This window comes from Pseudorca crassidens, chromosome 10 (genome assembly GCF_039906515.1).
Source record: "Pseudorca crassidens isolate mPseCra1 chromosome 10, mPseCra1.hap1, whole genome shotgun sequence".
Lineage (NCBI taxonomy): Eukaryota > Metazoa > Chordata > Mammalia > Artiodactyla > Delphinidae > Pseudorca > Pseudorca crassidens.
Genome location: NC_090305.1, coordinates 89203802 through 89228666, shown reverse-complemented (window position 1 = coordinate 89228666; position 24865 = coordinate 89203802). Strand labels below are relative to the sequence as shown.

The 24865-nt window shown below is 41.9% G+C and overlaps 1 protein-coding gene across 1 annotated transcript in view; it reads left to right on the top strand.

Annotated features, from left to right (window-relative positions):
* The first annotated feature begins 4489 nt into the window (after window positions 1-4489).
* The window catches only part of RYBP (RING1 and YY1 binding protein), a 75125-nt gene continuing 54749 nt past the window's right edge, over window positions 4490-24865 (top strand). Inside the window, exons 1-2 of the mRNA XM_067755213.1 lie at window positions 4490-4648; window positions 5397-5522. Of these exons, the coding sequence (XP_067611314.1) occupies window positions 4617-4648; window positions 5397-5522 (158 nt within the window). The 5' untranslated portion in view covers window positions 4490-4616. The remainder of the gene's footprint in view (window positions 4649-5396; window positions 5523-24865) is intronic.

Genomic DNA, 24865 nt, shown 5'->3' with positions numbered 1-24865 from the left:
CTTCCTAGCTTCCGTCCTTCGTGGGTGACTTTTTCAGTCACTAAGTGATACTGTTTTTTCCTTACTGTTCCCCTCAATAACACCATCTTGAGAAGTTTCATTACAATTATTTAGATCTTGGTACACTTAAAACATCAAGAATAAAACTGGATGAGGAGAGGGGGTTAGGAAGCCAACAGAGAATTGTCCACTTGTGATTTGGTCAACTGAGGACATTCTAAGCAAGGCAAGTACCGTCTACTATTGCCGCCGCTCCATTGAAAAAGGAGGATTTAAGTTACCCAACCCTACAAGAAAAGAAAAAACTTGGAAGGACATAATCTCAGAATAAAAAATAGTCTTTGCTGAGAACCAACTAATTGGTAATTTACTTGAGTGTAGGAAAGTATTCATACATTTCCCCTTTAGTTTTCTCATTTCACTGCAGGTTGGTGAAAACCTCACCCCAAACCACAGTTTGGACTCAGACCATAGGAAGGTGTAACATGGGGGGGCGGGGCGGAGTAAGCCCTAAGGTATCTGGAGAAAGGCTTTTTTTCCTCTCACTTGTGCGTAATACCCTTATTGGGTGTTGCTGAAGTTCAGAGCCCCAGTCTTAGTGTTTAGGTTTTCTGCCTGGAGTAGCACTTGCAAATGTAAAGGCAGGAGGAAGCTGAGTTGATAACGTTCCAGACCCTTCCTCTGATAGGCACCAGTAGGTTTTGCTTCTTTCTGGAGTATAAGAAAGGGGGGAAGCTCTTTTCGAACTGCCCTTCCCTGTCCAACTCCCAAGCTAATCTAAAGATCCTCCCCCTGCCTCCCTGCTCTAAGGGGTCTGTCTCTCCCAGTCCCTCATTCATGAAGGCAGACCAAAGACAGTCCCAGGCAGACAGAGAGTCTTGGTAAACTCATCAGTGGTTTCCATGGCACTCAGGATAAAGACCCTGCTCCCATCTCAGCCCACCCTGTCGTACAGGACGTAGCCAGGGGCTACCTCTCTGGCCCCATCTCTCCTCTCTCACAGGGCTCCTGGCACAGCTGCTCACCTCTGTCTCCTCCAAAGCCCCACATCCCTGAATGCTCTTCCTTTCTCTTCTCCTAGACAATCTTGCCTTGCTTCCCGTACTTTGTAGCATTTGTCACAATCATAATTAATTACTCTGATGAAGTCTGCCTGCTGAAGTAGAATGTAAACTCCAAAAGATCAGGAATTAAGTCTATCTTGCTTATCTGATCTTCCCATCCTGGCATGGGGCAAGGCATGGAGTTGCTGTGCAATAAATTACTGTTAAATGAAAGAAATCCTCTTCGATGCATGTTTACCAGGCACTGTTCTAGGCATTTATATACCACAGTGTGTGTGTTTTGGAGGGGGGGTGGGGTGTGGTGAGGAGAAAAAGAGGAAAAAAAATCCTTGCCGTTACAGAGCTTCTATCCTACTGGGTAAAGATCTGCTAAACAAGATAAGCAAACAGCATGGTATGTCAGATGGTGATAAGTGCAAAGGAGACAAAAGAAAGGCAGTTAAGGGACACACAGGGAGCTGGTGGACGGTACTTTTAGATTTGGTGACCAGGAAAAACCTCACGGAGAATGTGACTTTTGAGCAAAGACCTGAAGGAGGCAAGGCAGCTGAAAATGTGGTTATCTGGGAAAAGAGCATTGCCAAGCACAGGGAACAGCAAGTGCAAAGGCCTTGTGGTGGGAGCACGACTTGTTCCTGGAAGAGCCCATGTGACTGAAGTGGAGTGAATGAGAGGGAAGGAGGCAAAATGTCCAAATGTGGTCTTTTAATCTGCCCTGTGTATCCATGGACTCATTTACACCAGACATTTCTTGGGGAGTGCTTCTAACCAGCGTCTGTTCTAAAACCACGGGCTTCTCATAGATTTTAAAGCAGTAGCACCCTTCCTTCCAATGAAATACGAAGTGGAAGTTCAAGATAGGAAACAGAGGAGCAGCAAGGCAGCTCTCTGTCAACTCCCACTCATCCCTTCACCCCACACTGGTTCAAGGTTACGCTGTGGAGGAAGATTTATTCCCCACGCAGCTCAGGTTGAAACCGCCGCTCTAGGATCATCGTCTGAGGCTCTGCCTAGAGTCATGCTGTTCTCCAGCATGAAGGAGTCTTGTCTGGCTCCTGTAACTACAAGGAGACTTCCAGTAGATATTTACGTCCAACATGTGAACGAACTTAGAGCTTCTACAGTTACAACCACATGGTGATGTGTGGGTCTGATATGTTCCTAGAAACTAGTTCTCTATTCTGGAACTTCTTTTTTCTTCAAACCAGTTTTTAAACTTTGTCTTTTTTTGAAGAGATAAAACAGGTCAAACACACACACACACAAATACACTAAAAGAGTCAGTCTCCTATGGATAACTAAGTGACCGTGTATTGGCAATGGAATTTCACACCCTTAAGCAAACAAAAAATGAATTACTGAGATAGCCAACAGTATGGATGAATATCACAAATATTTTGTTGAGCAAAAGGTGCCAGCCAGACACTTCAGTCCATACCGTGTGACCCATGTGTACGATGTTCAGGCAAAGCTAATCTGCAGGGAGAGGACTAAGTCGCCGGAAAGATGAAAAGATTCTGTATCTTGATCCAGATGGTGCACGCAAAGGTGCAGTGGATACACATAAAAATTCACGGAGCTGCAAAACAATTCGTGCGTTTTACTCTTGGTAAATAGTAATGAAGTCCGTCTCCTTCCCACTACCTGTGGCTTCCAGCTACCCAAGCTTCCGTCCCACAAGGCCACTTCTTCAGCCGGGATTTCTTAATGCCCCTTTTCTCGCAGTACCTTCACGCTAGGGGCAGAATCCTGGGAGCATGCCAGGCAGACATCAGAGGCCAAGGCTGCAGGCACTGTACCATGGCTTGTGTGCATGCCCCTTGCCTTCCTCTGGCCTCTTTGGCCCTCCTCTTCCTCCTTTCCTCCCTGGAGGGTTGCGGGAGGTGGCTGACCCTGGCTGAACAGTGTTGTTCGTGCTGGCCCTCCAGGGTGTGCCTGCCTGGGAAGGACAGCGTGTGCTTATCAAGCTTATCCGTTGACACATTCCCTCCCTCTTTAATTCTCTCCCTTCTGATCCCTGGACTGATCCTAGGACTTCTTGCTCCCTGGGCACTCTGTCTCAGGGAAGTGAGCTTCCCTGGTCTACTGCCCTGGAATGCTTCCCTTTTATGGGGCAGTCTTGACAGCAACCCACTTTGTGTTTGCATATAAACTGGGGGGAGGGGGGCTGTCTCAGTAGAAGCTGAGGGCCCGTCTTATCTTCCCTCCACACCCCTATCCCCACCCCCCAACTTCTAGCATTATCCCTTGAGCCTGTCCCTTACCCCACCCAGGGCTTTAGCCCAGCCAAGCCTTTTATCTTATCATCTGTGGTTTTCCCCCTACCACGATTCCCCATTGCCTAAGGCCAGAGGGGCCTGAGTCACGTTCAAGTCAATTTGGCAAGCGTCCTTGGAGCAGGGCAGAAAGTAAAGGGTACTACTTGTTCCTCGCCTCTAAGAAGCTTCTGAAGCAGGGGAAATGGTGCACAACCCAGGCCCAGTTATAATCGTTCTCAACCCACTACTTTGTGTTGGTCCTTCCTAAGTGCCAGGCGCTGACCTGCCTGCTTTTCGTGCATTACGTCTCTGAATTTTCCAAAGAACCTATGGAGGATGATTATTAGCCTCATTTTGGAGATGAAGGCGCTGAGACATAAGGCTTAAACTGTTGGCATGTGGCTGCCGGGATCTGTACAGCAGCTTCCCTAGGGGAAACGCCCTATTTAGGCTCTCGGGGGGTTCAAGCAGGAGCTGAGTGTCGGGCCTTGGGGGACATTGAGCTGCGCCACACCCTTTCCGCACGTTCCCTCCGGCGTCAGGGGCCTGGGAAGGGGCTTCGGGCGGTGTATCGGCTGGAAACAGGGACTTCACGAGAGGCAGATACAAAGGTCCGCGTGGCAGAGGAGCAGAAGGGCGCGGGGGAACCCGGGCCAAAAGAGGCCCTGCCGGCTCCCGGGGCACCGCAAGCCTCGAGGCGTTGCGAGCGTCGCGGCTGTTGCAAGCCCCAGCGGCGCGCGCAAACTGCGCCCAACTACTTCCCCGGGGCGGCTTCGGGGCCCGGGGCCCGGCGACAGTCCCACGAGGCGGCCGCGCGAGGCCAGAAGCCCAGACCCGGCACCCGGGCGCGGCCACGTGCGCCCCGCCGGCCTCGCACGCTCCACCGCGCCGGGCCGCGGGGCCACCGGCAGGCACGCGCGCCCCCAGCGCGCACACACTCCCGGGCACGCACACCAACGGCCCGGCCCACGTCCGCCACGCCCCGCCCTCCCCCGCGCCCCGCCCCCGCCCTCGCGGCGCCGGCCGCCGCCTTCCCATTGGCCGCCCGGCGCGTGACGCGCGGCGCCCGGCCCCGCCCCTCGTCAGTCACTCGGCGGAGGCGGCGCTGGTGGGGACTAGTCTCGTCCGGAGACTGGCAGCGGCGGCGTCGGCGGCGGCCGGAGCTCGAGCCCCAGCGGCTGAGGGCGGGCGCGGGGGAGGGAGGGGGGCCGGTCCGCGACGACTCCCCGGACGGCGTTTCTCCTCCGAGCAGCGCCGGTTTCGGCTTTGGGGGGGGCGGGGGTACAGCCCATCCATGACCATGGGCGACAAGAAGAGCCCGACCAGGTACCTGCTCCGAGCCGAGGGGGCGGAAGGGGAGGGAGGGCTGGGGGCGGGCGGGGGCCGGCGACGACTAGGCCCCGGAGCCACCCGGGGCGGGGGGAGGCGCTGCTAAGATGGAGATCCGGGGGCGGGGGGAGGCGGCGGCGGCGGGCGGTGGCGGCGGCGGCGGCGGGAGGCGGTGTCGCTCCCGCTCGTGGCCGGCGGCCGTGCGCGCCGCAGCCATGGCGGCTCCTCCTCAGCCGCCCTCCGCCGCCGCCGCCGCCGCCACTCCTCCCAGACAAAGGGAGATTTAACCAGGTGGGGAGGGAGGGAGGACGCGAGCATGGGAGGGGAGAGGGAAGGAGCCGGCCCACTCCCTGCCGCCGGCTTCGGGCTGTCCCTGCGCGCCCCCTCCAGATCCGGCCCGCGGCTCCCCTCCCGGCCCCCCCAGCCCCACTCAAGTCCACAAGTCCGCCCGCTTCCTGCGCCCGCCGCGGCCCTTCCCGGGGCGCCGTCGCCGCCTACTGTGCGAGACAGCACGGCCCGGGCCCGGAGGCTGCGTGGTGCCCGGTGGGGGCGCCCCGTTCCCTCCCCCGGTTCCTCTTCTCGGCCCCGAAAAGGGTGGGTGGGTGGTCGCCAGGGCGAAGTTTCCAGCGCCGGATTCCTGCGAAATTACGACGGCTCACCAGCGCCTGTGTTTTGCTGTCTCTCCCCCTTTTTCCTGCTCCTTGACTCTTCCCTCCCCTTTCCCCCACTCCTCACTCCTCTGAAGGCCAAAAAGACAAGCAAAACCTGCCGCAGACGAAGGCTTTTGGGATTGTAGCGTCTGCACCTTCAGAAACAGCGCGGAAGCCTTTAAATGCAGCATCTGCGATGTGAGGAAAGGCACCTCCACCAGGTACTTGAAGATCTGTGTTACCTTTTGTTATAGGACTTTTTTTTTTTTTTTTTTTAAAGGCGGGGTTATAGGGTTGTGAGCTCTACTTTCTGCTTTCTTTCCAACTTGTTGATTACGGCTTTTTCTGTACGTGCCGGGTGGGGTGGGGGGGATGATGTCGGTTTGGGTTGTGTATATTTCATGTTGGGTGCAAAGCCTCATGTTCACTGATTTATGGGAGGGAATTTTTCCAGGTTTCGTCTTGTTTCAAACAGACGCTGGCTTTATTTGACACTTGTATCCATTGGCTTATTGGTATTGGCTCCAAAAGAGAGGAAGCTTTGCTATGGATTGTAGGACATTGGACCTTTTATTTTTGCCATGTGCAGAATGTTTTTAATTTGCCTGTCGTGAATTATTCTTCTCTTCCCTGAGAAATTTGGTGGTGGTTGTACAGTAACGCGGTGGTTGTGCTTTTCCTGTCTTGAACTGCAAATGTCTTTTTTTTGTTTTCCTTGCACTTGAAGATAAATGCTGGGGTTTGATAAAGAAAGTGCATTTTTTGGAAGACTGAACTGTCAGTGTGTGTGTGTGTGTGTGTGTGTGTGTGTGTGTGTATGTTTCTGATTAGCTTATGAGAAATGGTGATGGAGGACGATTTTTGCAAAATGTAGAATGAATAGCGTGATTATACTGAAGTTTGTGTTTAGAGCTTTATTAAAATGCAAAGAATGTTGAAGGAATTCCTCATTTTAGTGAAGGTGGTAAACTGTGTGGTATCAAAACGAGTTGAACTACTCCAGATTTAACATTTAGATATTCTTGAATGAAATGTGGAAGCTGATTTTGTAGTCTTCCGGTCATCTTTTAACTTGTAACTGGGATTTGTTTCAATGATTAGAGTTTGAAGTTAAAAACTATTCTTTATGTCATTTAATGGGCAGACGTGGGGGGGGGGCTGTGTGTGTGTGTGAGAGAGAGAGAGAGAGAGAGAGAGAGAGGGAAAGCAAGACAGAATGAGTGAGTTCCTTGGGGATCTTTAAAGTTGATTGCCAAAAGTCTTATTTCATCAGGTACTTGTTTTTGAATTGGTGGCATTCCAACATGACCGTGTAGTAGCACTGCACAGTTCTAACTGGTTATTGTTCTTTGGCTAAATGAATGTGTCCTCTTAGGGTTTCATTGCTTTATTTATACCTGGGAATAAATAGGATATTGGGCAACTTTGTCCAATTATTGGTGGAACAGTTCTGTGAATTCCACTAACTCTAAATACTGAGACTTTTGAATAAAAGTATTCCAGAACTAAAAAGTACCTATTTCCCCATAGGTACTTTTTAAAGTAAATTCATATCAATATTCTGTATTATCATAGAGCAGATTTAGTTAAAATAAGAAACACTCATTGGGAGCTTAGTAGATTAGTAGATTTAGATTGGGAGCTTAGTAGATTTTGTTTTGCTATCTAAAACAGGGAATTCCATCAAATGCCATGAAAGTTTAGAAATGTATTTGTTATTTAAAGCAATAGTGATTGTATTTTATTTGAGTAATGTTTTTTTACATGTAGAATCCCTCAGAGGCCAAACCTCTTTATTGTGGTTTTGCTTTGAGTGTTACCGTAGATGATGTTAAAGTAAATGACTAGGAAACTCCTAAGAACTTGAGAACTTTACTGGTGAAGAGAAACTTAAAGCAGATTCAGTTTACATCCAGTGTATTGCTGGGAATAATTATCTCATAATAAAGTGCATTTCAGTTTCCACACATATAAAAAAATCTGACTCATCAGCTCTTTGGAAGCACGTGTAAGGTTTTGATTTTAAAAACAATATAGATGTTTAAAATTTTTTCAGAGTCACAGATGACAACATTGGAATTGTTTTTTTAACAAATATATTAAATTACTAATAATGAAAATGTTTCAGGAACAGGATACTCACCTACTATCTTGAAGAGTGTGACTTTTTTAGGTCTGTGGTTGTGTAGAATTTGAACACAGATTTTAGAGATCTGAGGATTTAAATTCTTACCAACTTATGATACTTTTACATAACTTAATTTCATCTTGGTTATTGTCAGTATTTTCATGTGTTAGATCTGGAAGTCTTTATAAAAGATTATGTTCTAGAAGTCATTGATCAAAAGGCAGATAACATTTGGCTTTCTTATGCTGTGGATGGGTTTCATGTGAAAGGGTGAATTTCACAGATTTTCCTCCTGTGTTATCCAGTGTATTAATTGTTGTTAATTTTTCTGTGACACTAGTTACTACTGCTTTGTTTTTTTCCTGGGCCTTTTTTGTGTGTGTGTAATTTTCTTGATACAACAAAGATTTGACATCTGTTGCCTTGTATAGTTTTAATCAGACTTGGTATTGATGACAGTAGAAAACTTGGTGGGTTTTGGATACTGGGTAATAGGCAAAAATCAGTGATTTTTAGAATAAGTTTTAAGTAATAAAAGGACTTCTAGCCTGTTGACTGGCATAGAAATTGGGTTTTATTGCTCTGAGCTGATGTTTTGTATTACAACAGCCTCGCTGGTTGGGTAGCCAGTGGTAATTCTGGAGTTTGTTCATCACTGTTGTCACTGTCGTTGCCATCATCTATCTACCAATCAAGCAAGGAAGTCAGCTTTGAATTAGTGATAGTTCAATAGGACATAGAACTGTATTCTTTGAGAATAGAACTGATACTCCTCAGTTTCATTAGGAAAATATTGCCACTCATCCAAAGAATATTTATTAAATTACTAGGGTGTGAAAGAGTCTGCTGAAGACATTGGGGATAGGAGGAGGGTGTTGAAAGGTTGGTAAGACATGTATAGGAATGGCTGTAATCCAAGTTATAAAGGTTCTGAGAGAGGTATAAATAAAGTGCTGTGGGAGGTCTGAGCAGTCTGGCTTGGGCATCAATTAGAAGAATTCCCCCTCCCCTCAATTCTTCTGGATAAGAAGAATTGATTTCTACAGAATTACCTGCCATCTTTCACTATTATTGCCATGTGTACTAGATAAATTTAATTCTGTGGGTGGAGTCATGAAAGTGTTTCAGAAGGTCTTTTCTTCTTTCTGTAGCAGCTTAGAGCAGAGGGTCAGAGGCTCGAAAGGAACGTGTTAAGGGAAGAAGGAGACAACACTTAATAGGCTACTTGGAGGTTCACGGGGCGGTGGAGAGCTTTATTTTGGACGTATTACCAATTTTGTTTTGGGTCTGTTTATTTCTTAAATACAGTCCTTTTTCCGCCTATACTGTTCCACTTTATACCCTGCTGGTTGTTTTTTTTAATAGCTTTATCGAGACATAATTTATATACCATATGATGCATCAACTGTATAAGTGTACAATTCAGTGATTTTTGGAAATTTTAAAAAGTTGTACAGCCATCACCACAAACCAGTTTTAGTACATTTCTGTCACATTGAATGGCTTCCTCATGCCTGTTCTGTGATACACTTTTACGAAGTCTTTAACACTAGAGCATGGAGGAGGCACCTGCGGCTGAGAAGTTCGCCTCCCCACCATGCTGATGTACTCTGAGCCTTTCAAGGTAGTAAATAAAGGAGTGTCTATGGAAGGTGGTGGTGAGTGGGAAAGAAACACTACCCCTTCCCTAGGTGATAGCCAAAGTACTATTTCCCAGCCCACTTTGCCTGTCTCATGAAAGAGGATATCAGCTTTTAAAAGGAAGAAAACCAACAAAACCACAAACTCAGAAATATACCTAACCGTTGTTCTGCTAAGTTGAAGTTTTTTAGTATTGGGCAGAGTAACTTCCTAGACATGGTGATAAATGAAGTATATTTTACTTCTGGTTTTGTTATTTCTCTGAATGTAATGATCTCTATTGTAAAATTAAAATTACTGAAATATTGCTGCATTTCTTCTTGATTAGTGGTTCTTCGATAATAGTGCTGCACTGAATACTATTCCCCTGAAAAATGTACCATATTTAGAGTTTATACAGACAAGTAAAAGTGAAGAATTTGCTTTAGATGTGTAATAAGATTGTGTGGCTTTAAAAAAAAAAATTCTGGTACTCAGGATATTGAATGGGAAGTTGGTAGTACTCAGTTGTTTGTGTGTAAAATATTTTCCTTGTCCAGGAACTCCCTGATTCTTCGCAGTTGTAACTTTGGACTTTTTCTCCTCTTAAATTCAGATACCCTGATAGTTGAAAGTCTCTTGACTAGTCATGAAGTACTTTAGAAGTTTTAGGGGAAAACACACATATTTAGTGAAACGTGAAAGTTTTGATCTTTGCTGGAAGCTTCAGAAGAGCATCATCCTGTGGTACTTTTCGGATAGGAAGCCTCCCAGGAAGCAGAGGGGTGCCTGACCTAGAGAGGAGCCAGGCCCTTCCCCGCAGTTCTGGGTCACTCGCCACAGTGGTTCTGTTCCTTAGGCCACACTGGCTTTATTGTAGTGTTTGTCTTTTGTAAAATTTCTCCATAAAATACATAGAAAAATTACCGGTCCTCCAAATCATCAAACCTTGTCAAACCTTTCGGCCTCGTAGCTGATACAAAAGCGGGTACAGGTTTAGAGATCACTCTTACCCAGAAACGGAGTGATAATTTATTTTGTGTTTGCTGTTACACTGGACTTAACTGATTTATTAGTACTGACTTGATCTTACGTATACTTGGTGACCTTAAAGTAAATTACGTGGGTAGTTGACAAGTTTTTATTGAGCACACAGACATCTGGGCTCTGGGTGTACAGTGGTGTACAGACAGATGAGATCTTTGTTCCCGTGGAGCTTAAAGTACTATGGCGAGGACAAGAAAATAAACAAGCGAACAGAAGAATAAGATCATTTCAGCTAGAGACCAGTGCTCTGAAGAAATTAGAGCAGAATAGGGAACTACAGAGTGGTGAGTACTGGGCAGAGCGACTGCTTTGTAGGCAGTGTCGAGATACACATTTGCCTTTTTAGGAAACACTAAAGCTGCTTTCTTTTGGAGCAAGGGGATAGTTATTTCTGGAGGTTTACCTGTGCCAGTTAGTTCATTTGGTGGGGGACAGTTTAGAGTTCGAGCCTTTCTGCATAGGCTGCTCAACTTTTAGCTACACATCGTAGACTAAAGTCGGCCAGCTAACGTGCCAGTATATCCTGTTGCAGTTGACCCTTGAACAACTGGAAGGTGAGGGGCGCTGATACCTACCCCCCTGTGCATAGCTGAAAATCCACGTAACACTTGTCCTTTGGTATCTGAGGGGCATTCGTTCCAGGACCTGTCACGGATTTCCCTGGCTGCTCAAGTCCCATAGTTGGTCTCTATATCTGCAGTTCTGCATCTGTGGATTCAACCAACCACGGACTGTATGGTACTATAGTATGTGTTTATTGAAAAAAATTCGTGTATACGTGGACCTGTGCAGTTCAAACCCATGTTGTTCAAGGGTCAGCTGTTACTAGGATGGGAGGTTTTGAATGGATTCAGTGTGTATTTTTTCATACGTCATGTATTTATTGTGTGCTTCCGTAGATGCTGAAGAATTCCAAGTGGCTGTAGCTTATGAAAATACTTATTAGCACTAATTCGGTTCCTTAGTACTTTAGGAAATGGTGGGTCTCCAAAAGTCTCCTTTACAACTTAAAGTAAAACATTTTACAGTCATTGTGGTTCTCATTTGCCCTCTTGTCCCATCGCCAGGGCCTTTTCTCTTTGCAACATCTTCCTTTATACTTCCTAACACTATCTCCTCTCCTGTTTTTTCTTTTTTTCTTTTTGCCTGTTTATTTTATTTTTATTTTTGTGCGGTATGCGGGCCTCTCTCTGCTGTGGCCTCTCCCGCTGCGGAGCACAGGCTCCGAATGTGCAGGCTCAGCGGCCATGGCTCACGGGCCCAGCCGCTCGGCGGCATGTGGGATCCTCCCGGACCAGGGCACGAACCCGCGTCCCCTGCATCGGCAGGCGGGCTCCCAACCACTGCGCCACCAGGGAAGCCTTGCCTGTTTATTTTTAAGTAAACTTTTTGAACTGTAGCATACATACAGAGAAGTGCACAAATCATAATTGTAAGGCTTGATGAACTTGCACAAAGTGAGCATACCTGTGTAACCAGTACCCAGATTAAGAAACAGAACATTACCAGGACCCCAGATGCCCCTTGTTCACGCTGCAGTCACTTCCCCTTGAACTTTATTTAAGTGGAGTCATACAGTATGTACACTTCTGGGTCTGGCTTTTTTCACTCATTGTTATGCTTGTGAATATCCATGTTCTGTGTGGTTCTTGTGTAGTCAACCACTGCTGTTTTATCCTAAGAATATCTTAGAGCTTAACTCTACATACAGACCCCTAACACATTCGAGAGATGGGATCTCTCTGCACCTTCTGTTCATTACCTACACAGTTGAACACAGTCATCTCCTCCCAGCAGCAGCATAAAATCCACACATCATTAGGTGAAAGGAATAAAACCTGGTGTGTGGAATTTTCTGGAGTATGCAAATGGAGTAAACTTTTGGCTCTCATGAGTAATATTGTTCATTGGTCATTTATATTTCAAGGCACTGGTTGAATAAACAAGGAACCTAACAAACTTGTTGAAAAGATAAGACCATAAAAAGATAGCCAGTGGTGTGAATACCATGGTAGGCATGGAGTGAACGGGTACCTGGTAGAGACCCTAAGTGCTTTTTAGAGGAGGTAGAGACAGTATATGGGGTGTGTTGGGGAAGGCCTCACTGAATCTGAGGTTTGAACTAGGCCTTTTTCGTTCTTGGATGTAGGGTTTGTTGTACAGGTTGATAGAAGTTAGTTAGTTCTTTGCCTCCTCCTACCTCCTTTTTAACTGTTCACTCTCCTTAGATGTCACCCGTACCTTTCCACTTCTGTTCACAGGCTGGTAATTCCCAGATACTATTTATTAACCACCTGTCACCATCCCCATGTACACATACACGTGACAACCAGATCCGACTGGTTCTTGGGCCTCTCCATTTGGACAGCTTAAATTATCTCCTGGTTCTCATTGCTTCTAGGTTAAAGTCCAAATCTTGAGCATCACAAGGGGCTTCATGGTCCTCTACCGTTTCTTTAGAATTTCTGGAAGCAGCCTGCCACCACCCTGTCTGCCCTCCACACACAGCATGTGTGTGTTTCATACCGAACTGCTTGGTGTTTTCCTAGCATGGACCATGATGTCTCATTTCCATACCTTCACACGTTCTTTTCCTCTGGATTTCTTCTAAAATGCTCCTCCTTCCTTGTAGCCTGGCTGACTCTTATTTGTCTCTGGAAGCCTTTTCCAACGCCCTAAGATCATGTATACCTCTTCATAACATTTGAACCGCATTTTTGTTTGATTACCTTTGTTATGTTTCCACCTTTTTTTTGAGGGCACGATCTTTCTTTTCATATCTTTTCCTATGTCTGTTACAGTGCCAGGCACTTGGTAGGGGTTCACTCAATGTATGTAGAATAGATGAAGACTGGAAGTTTGGAGTCGCCTTTAAAACTGTTGCAGCTAAGAGTTCTGATACGTATTGCACTTTAGGGCTTGCGTCTTGTCTGTAAAGTTATTGGATTACGGGAAATTTGTCTTTATAAAGCATGTCCTTAAGAAGTAGTATTCTCATTTTTCTGATTTTGTTTTCTAAACATGTTCTAGAAATTAAACACAGAGTTTACAACCTTGGAGACCTTGGGCCATGCATTTAAAGTACTTCCTGGAGTGTTTTTGGGCTTCAGAGCTTTAGCACACTTAACTAAATAACAGTGATGACTCTTTTTCCTTTTTTGTTGCCCATTTGGTGATTTAGGCTGCCAAAAGTCATGTCGAAAAGTGTGCTAATAAAGCAGAGGATCAGTCACGTTGTGGAAACCAGTTTTGAGATGTGATAAGGAGCTAGGTGGGTGCACTTGTAAGCTGGCACCTAAAGGGAGTTTAAAAATGGCTACGGAACATCTTGGGTGTTCTTGGAAATGTTTTGCTATGCTGTTGATTGTGTTAAGGTCTGTTGTGTTTTAACATACCCATAACTTGATAGTTGTACCTTATACGTGGTATACATTACTGTTATTTGGATTAATTACTGCTGTTAAGTCTTGACTCATTCTTTATGTGGCTATTTTTTCACTTCTGTGCAGTGATTGACACAGACTGTGGTGCCAAAGATGAATTCTCAGTAAAGGCATTGCAGATAAACTCCCGTGTTACTCAGAAATCATAAGTACGGATTTTTCTTGACTTTAAATGGGGTTGCATCCAGATAACCCGTCATAAGTTGACAATACCGTAAGTCAAAAATGCATTTAATACGTACACCTAACTTGCCAAACATCACAGCTTAGCCTAGCCTACCTCAAACGTGCTGAGAACACTTACAGTACCCTATAGTTGGGCAAAATCACCTAACACAAAGCTGGGTTTTTTTTTTAATTTTTTAAATTTATTTTTGGCTGCATTGGGTCTTCGTTGCTGCGCTTAGGCTTTCTCTAGTTGTGGCGTGAAGCCTTCTCATTGTGATGGCCTCCACCGCTGCAGAGCGCAGGCCCCAGGCACACGGGCTTCAGTAGTTGTGGCTCGCGGAGTCTAGAGCACAGGCTCAGTAGTTGTGGTGCACGGGCTGAGCTGCTCCGCGGCATGTGGGATCTTCCCGGAGCAGGGCTCGAACCCGTGTCCCCTGCATTGGCAGGCGGACTCTTAACCACTGTGCCACCAGGGAAGCCCACAAAGCCTATTTTTAACAAAGTGCTGAATATTTCATATAATGTATCGATACTGTACTGAAAGTGAAAAACAGATTGGTTGTCTGTGTACAGAATGGTTGTAAGTACATTGGTTGTTTGCCCTGCTGATCACGTGGCTGACTGGGAGCTGCGGCCCCTGCCTCTGCCCAGCATCACCAGAGTATTGTACCACATATCTCTAGCCCAGGGAAAGATCAAAATTCAAAATTTGAGGTGTGGTTTCTACTGAATGTGTATCACTTTTGCCCCATTGTAAAGTTGAAAAAGCCATCGTTAAGTCAGGGACCATCTGTAGTTGAAATCACAAGGTAAAACAGGTGAAATTTTTATTTTTAAATACAATTAGATCTTTATTCCTCCTCTCCTTTCCTCTCTCTGTCAATTTAGAAAATCTGTTTAAATTATCCTTTGGCTGGGAAAAGAAACTAGGAAAGGGGGATGTAAAAGAAGCGTCTTAAAACTTGCTCAAAACATTTTCTCTGTAATTTCAGATCATAAGCAATACAATTGAAGAGGAAACTTTGATAGCCTTTGGGAGGGACAAGAAATTAAGGGTGATATAGGATGCCAGTTTCATCAGCTTATTGGGTCTTAAACACAAAAGTGCATGGTGGTTACTCAGAGGGCGAAAACAAACCTGGTGACTGTTTTCTAACAACAGATCAGATTTCATATGTAGGCTATGAGTTTTTGATTAAGTAGGTCTGGGGTATCCTGAGAATTTGCATTTCTTACAAGTTCAAGTCCAAGGTGATGTTGATGGCTGCTGGTGTGGGGAGCACACTTTGAAGACTGGTTTAGATGACCTTAAATTCTCCTTTAAAGAGAAGCCAGCCACGCTTCCTCATGAAGGTGAAGATCGTTTTTGATGTCTGTTATGGAAAAATTATGTCTTAGTATTTTGAAGTGAGCTTAAGAGAAGTAAGTGATCAACGTTCTAGGAACCATGTTTTTAATCCAGAGCTGGCATTAGAGGTGATTCCTTAATTAATAAATATGTTGTGTGAAGTATAGGAATTGATAAATTGGGGGACCATATCAACTAAACTATTTTTTACATCCTAAAATCAGCAGTTATCTTGCATTACTAACACTTGGCTTGAATTTCAGACGTTTATTTTAAAAACCTATTTCTTTGCAACGTAAGTTAGAGAGACAGAACCAGGTCTTAAAATCAGTGAACCAACATTCCAGTAAAATGTTGGCAAAGAACATGAACAGGTAATTTATGAAAGAACTGCAAATTAAGTTAGGAGGTGTGGGAAATGTATACAACCTTCCCATTATTCAAATAAATACAAAACAAGGTAACATTTTTTTGCAAGTAAAAAATTAAAGATTAAAAAAAAATTTTTAGTGAGGCTAGGAAATGGGCATTTTTACAGACCCTTGGGTGGGTGGTGTGTAAGTTGATTTAAATTTTCCAAAGGCCATCACAGCAGTTGGTAGCAAATGCCTTTAAAATATTTGTATCCTCTTCCCCAACAATTTAATTTACAGGAATTTGTGTGATCTGCATGTGAAAATTCTGTGTTATGTATATTAATTGCATCGTTATTTTAAGAAAAAATGAAATTACTTATATAGGAATCAACAAGGAATTGTTAGAAACTATCGAATAGCCATAAATACTTTGCACCTCTTAAAAATGGTTTGAGATCTCTATCAAGTGGTGGTGGAAATGTAGAATGGTACAACTACTCTGGAAAACAGTTTGGGCAGTTTTTTATAAAACTTACCATGTGACCTAGGAATTTCACTCCTGGGCGTTTATTCCAGGTAAATGAAAACTGACATTCACACAAAATCTGTTCACAAGTATCCATGGCAACTTTACTTGCAATAGCCTGAAACTGGAAACAAAAATGTCCTTCAGTATGTGAATGGTACATCCATACCATGGACTGCTACTCAGCAGTTAAAAAGGAAGAAACTATCAATGCATACAACTGGCATGGATCTCAAAGGGCCCTTATGCTGAGGGAAAAAAGTCAATCTCTAAAGGTCACCTACTGTAGGATGCCATTAACATTCTTGAAATGACAAAATTACAGAGAGAACAGATTAGTGGTTGTCAGGGGTCAGGGATGGCGGGAAAAGGAGGGAGATGCATGTGATTGGAAAAGGGTAGCAAGAGGGAGGTCTTTGTGGTGATGGAACAGATCTGAATCTTGATTGTAGTGATGGTTTCATCTATCTACACGTGTGATAAGATGACACAGAACTGTTTACATATAGTATACCGATGTAAATTTCCTGGTTTTGATACTGTACTATAATCAAGAAGATGCAATTTTGGGGAAATTGGGTAAGGGTTATTTGGGACCTTGTACTATTTTTGCCACTTCCTGTGAATCTATAATTATTTCCAAATAAAAATTTAAGAACACATTTAGAAATAATATTTAATATAAGAAAATGCTCTTAATATATTGAAAGAAAGCAAGTTACAAAATGATGAACAATATAATCCCACTTGAAATAATATTTCGTACCATTTCACCTAATATACATACCTAGAAGTAATGACTGATCAAAATACTAATTCTGCTTGGTGGGATGATGGGGTTTTTTTATATGTGTGCTTTTCTGTGATTTCTGTAGTGTGGATGAGTTGGTATCAGTTTTGCGGTTGGAAAAACCAATTTTCACAATAGGAAATTAAAAAAAATCTAATTCTAGAATATTGAAATTTAAGCAAAATCAAATTTTAGATTAAGGGATTTGAAAGTTTTGGTTATATTGGTTACACTAACTTAGTATTAAAACAGCTGTTATTATTGGAACATATCTGTATACTCTAAAATATGTTGTGTTTGTAAATTTAAAATTGTTTTGTGCTCTTGTATAATGTCGCTTATATGTGGAATCCAGAAAAATAATACAGATGAACTTATTTGCAAAGCAGAAATAGAGACAGTGATGTAGAGAACAAATGTATGGATACCAAGGGGGAAATGGGGGTGGGATGAATTGGGAGATTGGGATTGACATATATACGCTACTATGTATAAAATAGGTAACTAATTAGAACCTACTGTATAGCACAGGGATCTCTACTCAGTGCTCTGTGGTGACCAAAATGGGAAAGAAATCCAAATAAGGGGTGGATATATGTGTATATATATAGCTGATTAACTGTGCTGCACAGCAGGAACTAACAAAACATTGTAAAGCAACTATACTCCAATAAATATGGATGAAAAAAATACTAAAACATTTAAGAAAAAAATGTTTTGTGCTCTTTTTTTTTTTTTTTTTTTTTGCGGTACGCGGGCCTCTCACTCTTGTGGCCTCTTCCGTTGCGGAGCACAGGCTCTGGACGCGCAGGCTCAGCGGCCATGGCTCACGGGCCCAGACACTCTGCGGCATGGGGGGATCCTGCTGGACCGGGGCACAAACCCGTGTCCCCTGCATCGGCAGGCGGACTCTCAACCACTGCGCCACCAGGGAAGCCCTAACTGTATTCTTTTGATTCAGAGTTATTCCGTCATTATTATTAGCCTAATCAGGTTACGTGTGATGTAAAAAGTTAATACAAGTCTGTGTAGAGTAGGTGATGTATTTTGCTTGTTGTGAAGTTGAGTGTTTATCTTTCTGTTTCTCGGTTAAATATACCCATAAAAATGGGCTAAGAATATGCTATATACGCCGACTGCCTTAAAATCAGATTATTTGAAGTGCTATTCGTCTGAAGTGCTGTTCGTTGCTTGACTTACTCAGAAAATTAAACAGTTCTTTGAAGGAACATTGCATGCCACCATTGAAAGTCAGTGGTGAGAGGCAGTTTGTGAATGATTGACTCTCCCAGTGTGGTGGTGCAGTGCAAGGCAGTCGTCTCCTGGGCAGAGTCAGGTGCAGCATATATCATCAGGTGTTCATTCTTTGTGTTCTAATATGTAGATTCTCCTTTCAGTGTGTGCATTGCTGACCTTTTTCTGGTTTCTTCTTCAATTAAGAAAATTGAGGAAGTCACAGGACATCCAATTTGTTGCTGGGTACCCTGGGACAGAATGTGTGACAGTAAACTATCAAGTCATCTTGACACAAGTACTTTTGGTGTGCATCGTTGAAGCATATTTATAGAAGGGAAGTTATGCTTTGGTGCTCAGGACCGAGTGATGACAGGGGGAGGTAGGTGGAATGTTCTTTGCCCCTTGGTTTTCTCTCTGCCTTTTCGGATAGTTTTACTTTGGCTCAGCATGATTTGCCTCACAGTGCCTCTCTTCCTGTCTATATAGCCTTTACCCTTATATAGTTAAGGGCTGTAAATCTTACACAAAGAACCCATCAGAACTCCTACGAAAGACTCATCATTTCTGATCTTGGTGATGTCTTACAACATGAAATTCTGCTTTGGTATTTGTTTTTCTTTATTGAAGAGTTGTGAGGTTTGTGGAATGTAGCTATCCTGATTGACTTTGGGGATGAAGTTTGATGTAATCATGTTACAAAGATGTCTACTGTTTTGGCAGGGGCAATCTTAATGCCTAGGATTTCTTAAAAGTTTCACTATACACGATGTCCGCTACTACAATTATATATATTTTAAAAATAATATATTGTAAAATATATATGTACAGATTTGTGAGCTAGGTTGGAATGTAAAACTGTGGGTTGCAGTTAACACTTGAAATTCCCTGAAATTCACAGAACTAGATGATGTCTATGTTTCCTCCAGTTTTGAAACACTGTGATTTATGTCAGTTTTGTTAGCTTTTAATATAATGACTCTTGAATATCATGATGCCAAATAACTTGTCTTAAAATATATAGAAAATAATGTATTTGTAATGTCTTACCCTCCACCCCCAAGATATATCAGTAGATACACATTTCAGAATCTCGAAAAGGAAAACTTTGTTAAAACTTTTTGGCATTGTCAACTTTATGTGTAACTAAATAGTTTCCTATTTAAGTTATAGTTAATCTTTTTATTTTTAAATTCTTCATTTATGGGTTAATAAATCCTTGTCCCTGATTTTCCCAAATAAATTAAGCTCACTGCAGACTGACCAAAACACTAGATTCATTTAATCTCCTATTAAGGATCTTTAAGATAAGGGCTTCGAGACAGAACACCTGGTGTGGAAGATGAATTTTTTTTTTTTTTTTTTAAGTACAGACAGGTGTCCTGCAGCCTTAGGGGTATCCTTATTTGGTCTTTATTATATCGTTTAATTAAAAGAAAGACTCTGTAGAATGGATGAACAGCAAGGTCCTACTGTATAGCACAGGGAACTATATTCTTACCTCTTACTGTTGCCTAGGAAATGCCACCTTCTGCTTCTAGACATAGCTCATGTCAGATCTTTTGGGAATCCTTTCTTGATTCTTTTTTTTCTGTGATCATTGAAGCAGTTTGTATGCATCTCTAGCATAGCATAGCATAATTTTTGTACCGAAACTTCTTGTTTGCGTTTGTTGCCCCAAGTTTACATTTGAAGCCCTCATGGGCAGGTACAGTGACATACTGTTATGTCTTCAGAGGCAGGGTCTTCTGTGCTGCTGCTGTTGTATTCTTCATGAAACCCTTTAGAGTGTAATCCATTCTCCTAATCTCCCTTTTAAGAATCCTGGTTCCTTTTTAAAATGATTGTGCTGTATATTGGTTAACCCTCTCTGCAAATGGGTATGTCCATTTAAAAAAGAAAACACCTTGGTAAATGACTTGGAAATACTGCTAACCCTAATTTACTTCCTCTCTTTAGTTTCTAATTTTACATTACTCTTTGCATAGTCTGTTGTTACTGTTCTGTTGTTGCTGTTCTGTTGTTACTGTTTAGATAGGTCCCTTGATTATCTCCCTTTCAAGTTGATACCTGCTTTTCTGCTCACAGCTGAGACAACAATTGATTGCAAAATAGAATTCTTCTGAAGCAGTATCTTTTAAAAAGGTGATCCTTCTCAGGAGAACTCCTAAAGAATGACCTCCTCTTAAATTCCATTCTGCTTGAAGGTTTTAGAAACAGAGCTATCTTTAAAGGTTTGTAAAACAGTGACTAGAGGGTCTACTAGGCTCAAGAGTATGGCTTAAGGAGGATTAAAATTGCCAAGATCGTGAAGTCTGTATTTTTCTTAGAAATTTTGCAGCTACATAGGACTCAGAATGATTGTAATTCTCTTAGCAAAAGGATGTTCAAGAGGTAGGCTAGAGAATTTTTTGAAGTGTTTAATAATTTAGACATGTTGGAATTTTACCTATTATTTTTCAGGAGTGAAGTCCCGGATCTTTCCCTTTCAGCTGGTACTGTTTTATAAACAGAGCCTCTGAATTATTAGTATTTTCAGAAATCTTTGATCTAATAATGAATTTCATGTGAGTAATGAATTTCATGTGAGAAGATATTTTTCCTGATGAATTGGGATGTTTTGGTAAAAAAGTGAATTTGTTGCTTTTTTTTTTTTTTTTTTTTTTTTTTGCGGTACGCGGGCCTCTCACTGTTGTGGCCTCTCCCGTTGCGGAGCACAGGCTCCGGACACACAGGCTCAGCGGCCATGGCTCACGGGTGCAGCCGCTCCGCGGCATGTGGGATCTTCCCGGACCGGGGCACGAACCCGTGTCCCCTGCATCGGCAGGCGGACTCTCAACCACTGTGCCACCAGGGAAGCCCTGTTGCATTTCAAATAAAACTATTAGCTATTAATAAGCACTTAATAACTATAGTGTGAATTTTGAGAATAAACAAATTATCATTGAAAATAGAGACTAAGGTTTCTAAATAGATGTTAATGTAGAAACTTCTGTAAAATCAATACCTAGTTTTAAAGAATATTTACAAGCAAGAAATGTCTTTACAAAATTGAATAAATTTAGTACACAGCAACCAAGCTGTTCAGTAGATTGGGAAACTTTTGCTGAACTTAGTATTAGAGTTAATCCTAATACTTAATCAATTTATGCTAACTTGACGAGTCATTGTGATCCTCTTGTGGTTTTGAGAGGTGTATTTTCAGAATTAATTTTGTTCGTAACATGCTCACAGAAAATTGGTATAAGGATATTGCTTTGTTTTTCTCAGTGACCAATAGAATCTTTAAAGTGTCCTTTTTAGCTTTGTTTTCCTGTCCCTGGAAGTTTGTTTTATTTCCAGTTCAGTGATTTTGTCAAGTAAACAGGTCCTGATTATCTTTTCCTATTCCCCTTTCCTTTATCCAGGCTCTATAGTTTTCTATGAAATACTGCTTTAGAAATTGTTTGTAACTCTTGTTCAAATGTCTATAAAGTAAAATTCAAATTTACAATAGTTTTTATTCTCCAGCTTCTTAGTAATAGGCAATGTGGTGAAGTGGAAAACCTTTCAAAGTCTGACATAATGACATATATATTTTTGTGTCATTTTAACTTTTCTAACCCTCGTGCTAATGAATGAGAGTTTCGATAGGTCAGAGCTAACTCTAACTTTGACTTCATGGTGGTGTCTGCTACTGTGAATTTCATTTTAAAACACTTTTACCTTTATGTAATTGAGTAAACCTATCCGGATTGTAGAAAGTAAGGTATAGTATGTGGTTTTCTTGTGTTCTTTATATTTTCCTTTAAAGAATAGGCTTTTGGACTTAACTGATTGTTCTTTAGGGTCAGAATATTTGTAGTGTGCAGATAAATCAGACTTTTTCTATAGTTCTGTTCTTGAGGATACAGTTTGACTTTCAGTTTAGCAAATATTTGTGGAATACATTTTATTACCTGTGAATGAACACTTTTTCAATTCTTTCCATTTGGCTGCATTTAGAATCAGAGGAACCAGTTTAGTTGGCCTCCCCTGCTTCTGCTTTATGAGATGAAGCACAGTAAGAGTGATGAATGCAGAACATTAGAGCCAGTTTTCAGTTGTCTTATATGATTTAGAATTTCCTCATCTAACCCCCAAATTCATTTTAGCTTCAACCTTTTTATCATTCCCCGCCCCCCCCCCCCAAGAAAAATCCCCAAACAAAACACCAAACAGCAGACCCTGGAATTAGAACACACGAGGCTTCTGGCAAGTGGAAATTGATACATACTTTTCTTTGCTAACCTCTGGCTTTTCAAGACTCATGGATTCAAAAGTAGGGAAAGAAGTCCCAACTCTCCGTGTCCAGCCCCATGAGAAGTTTTAGGTGACGTGAAGCAGGGAAGAGCTAACTAGATAACTGACCGTTCAGTAAATTCAGCCTGGCTGTGTTTCGTTCCTTTCATATCTTTTCTTGTGCTGGACATGAAATTGTTTGGATCAGATACTGGTGTGGAGATAAGAAGAGTAGGATTACTCTACTGTAGGGAGTGTGAGAAATAGCATAGCGACCCCAAATACACAACACGAAGCTGTAAACAAGCTAGATTTATGACCTCTTCCAGTCATCAGGAAAACCACTTTATGCCTTGGTGAAACTCTGGCAGTGCAGATTGTTCCTGAAGAGATGCATGTTATAATTTATAGGATGTGTTTTGTGTGTGTGTGTGTGTGTGTAATGGTAATGATGGTATTGATACTAAATTTACAGCTAAAATGTCAGGCTCTATTGCCAGTTAAAATTACTAGGAATGAAGATGGAGTATTTTGAAAATACTTCGAAACTAGCGAGAAGATAACTGCTCTACAAGAGGATCTATTTGTAGCATTTCTAGAATGTGTTGTCAGATAGTACTAAACAGCTAGATTTTTTATCTCCTGATTTTAAAAGATGATAAACAGTAAAACCTGTGTAAATTTTGTACACTAATGTATAATTTCTGTATTAACTCTGTGTTACTTAATCCTTTGTATTATCTAAGAGAAACCAAGAAGTATTACACTGCAGTCAGGGAAAAAAAGCACAGCATCTTGTCATCTGTGTTTCCTTCTCAGTTTTATTAAGGTATAATCGGCATATAAAAAACTTCACATTTGAAGAGTAAACTGGGAAACCACCACAAAGAAGATAATGATCATATCTATCACTCCTAAAAATTTCCTCTTGCCCCTTGGTAATTGCTTTCGCTCCTTTCTGTCTCCAGGCAACCACTAATCTGCTTTCTGTCACTATAGATTAGCTTGCATTTTCTTGAATTTTACACAAATGTAATCATACAGTATGCACTTCTTTGGGTCTGTTTTCTTTCAATCAGCATGCTTATTTTGAGATTCATCCATGTTTATTACTTCTGATTGCTGAGTAATATTCCATTGCATGCATATTCTGCTATTTGTTTATTCTTTCATCTGTTGATGGACCTTTGAGTTTCCATTTTCTGGCTCTTACAAACAAAAAGCTGCTTTGTACTTTGCTGAACAAGTCTTGGTGTAGATGTATACTTTCACTTCTCTGGAGTACATACCTCAGAGTAGAATCAGTGGGTGTGTTTAATAAACTGCCAGACTTTTTTTTCAAAGTGGTTATATTATTTTAAATTTCCAAAGCAGTGTATGAGAGTTCTAGTTGCTCCACATCTTGCCAGCCTTGATGTGGTCAGTCTTTTTAATGTTAAGAGGGCTTCTGATGGTATCTCATTGCGGTTTTAATTTGTGTTTCCCTAATAACTAATGATGTTGAGCGTGTTTTCATGTGCTTAGTTGCCATCTGTGTATTTTCTTTTTATTATCTTTTTTATATCTTTCCTCCATTTTAAAATATGGTTGCTTGACTTATGAATTGTGAGAGTTCTTCTAGATTCAGATACATGTTTTGGAAGTATATTGAAGAGCAGATATACTAATTTTGATGAATTTTAATTTCCTTTTTCTTCTATAATTTTTTGTGTCATTTAAGAAATCTTTGCCAGAGATCACTAAGATTTTCTCAGATCATCTTCTAGAAGTTTTATAGTTATAATGCCTACCTTTAGGTCTTTAGTTTATTTTGGGTTAACACTTGTATACAAATTTTGTAAGGGTGAAGTAAGTTGGGTTTTTTTGTTTGTTTGTTTTACATATATGGCTATCCAGTTGTTCTAGCACCATTTATTGAAAAGATTATTCTTTCCTCGTTGAATTGCATTGGCATCTTTGATGAAAATCAATGGACTGTGTATTTGTCACTCTATTTTGTTCCATTGATATGTTTGTCTTTCTTTACTACTATCTTAATTAGTATAGTTTTGCAATGTCTTGGAATCGGGGCATACAGTAGATGCTCACTATCCATGGGGATTGGTTGTAGGACCCCCTTTTGATACCAAAATCCGTAGAAGCACCAGTCCCCTATATAATATGGCGTATTTGCATGTAACCTGTGTACATCCTCTTGTGTACTTTAAATCATTTCTACAGTAGTTTTACTATTTAACACAATGTAAATGCTATGTAAATAGTTGACGACGTATGGTAAATTCACGTTTTGCTTTGTTGGATTTTTTTTCCCCAAATATTTTTGCTTGGTTGCATCTGTGGATGTGGAGCCCTTGGATACAGAGGCAGGCTGATAAGACTTTTAATTTTGCTTTCAAAGTAATTTTCATTATTTTAGGTCCTTTGCATTATCATATAAAGTTTAGAATCAGCTTGTCGATTTCTACAAAAAAGCCTGCTGGGATTGTTGTTTGGATTTGTTGAATCTGTAGATAAACTTGGGAAGAAATGGACATCTTAACATTAGATTCCATATTCCAATCCTTGAACATGGTGTAGCTATCCATTTACTTAAATGTTCTCTCAACAGTGTTTTGTGGTTTTCAGTGTGCAAGTCTTGCATATTT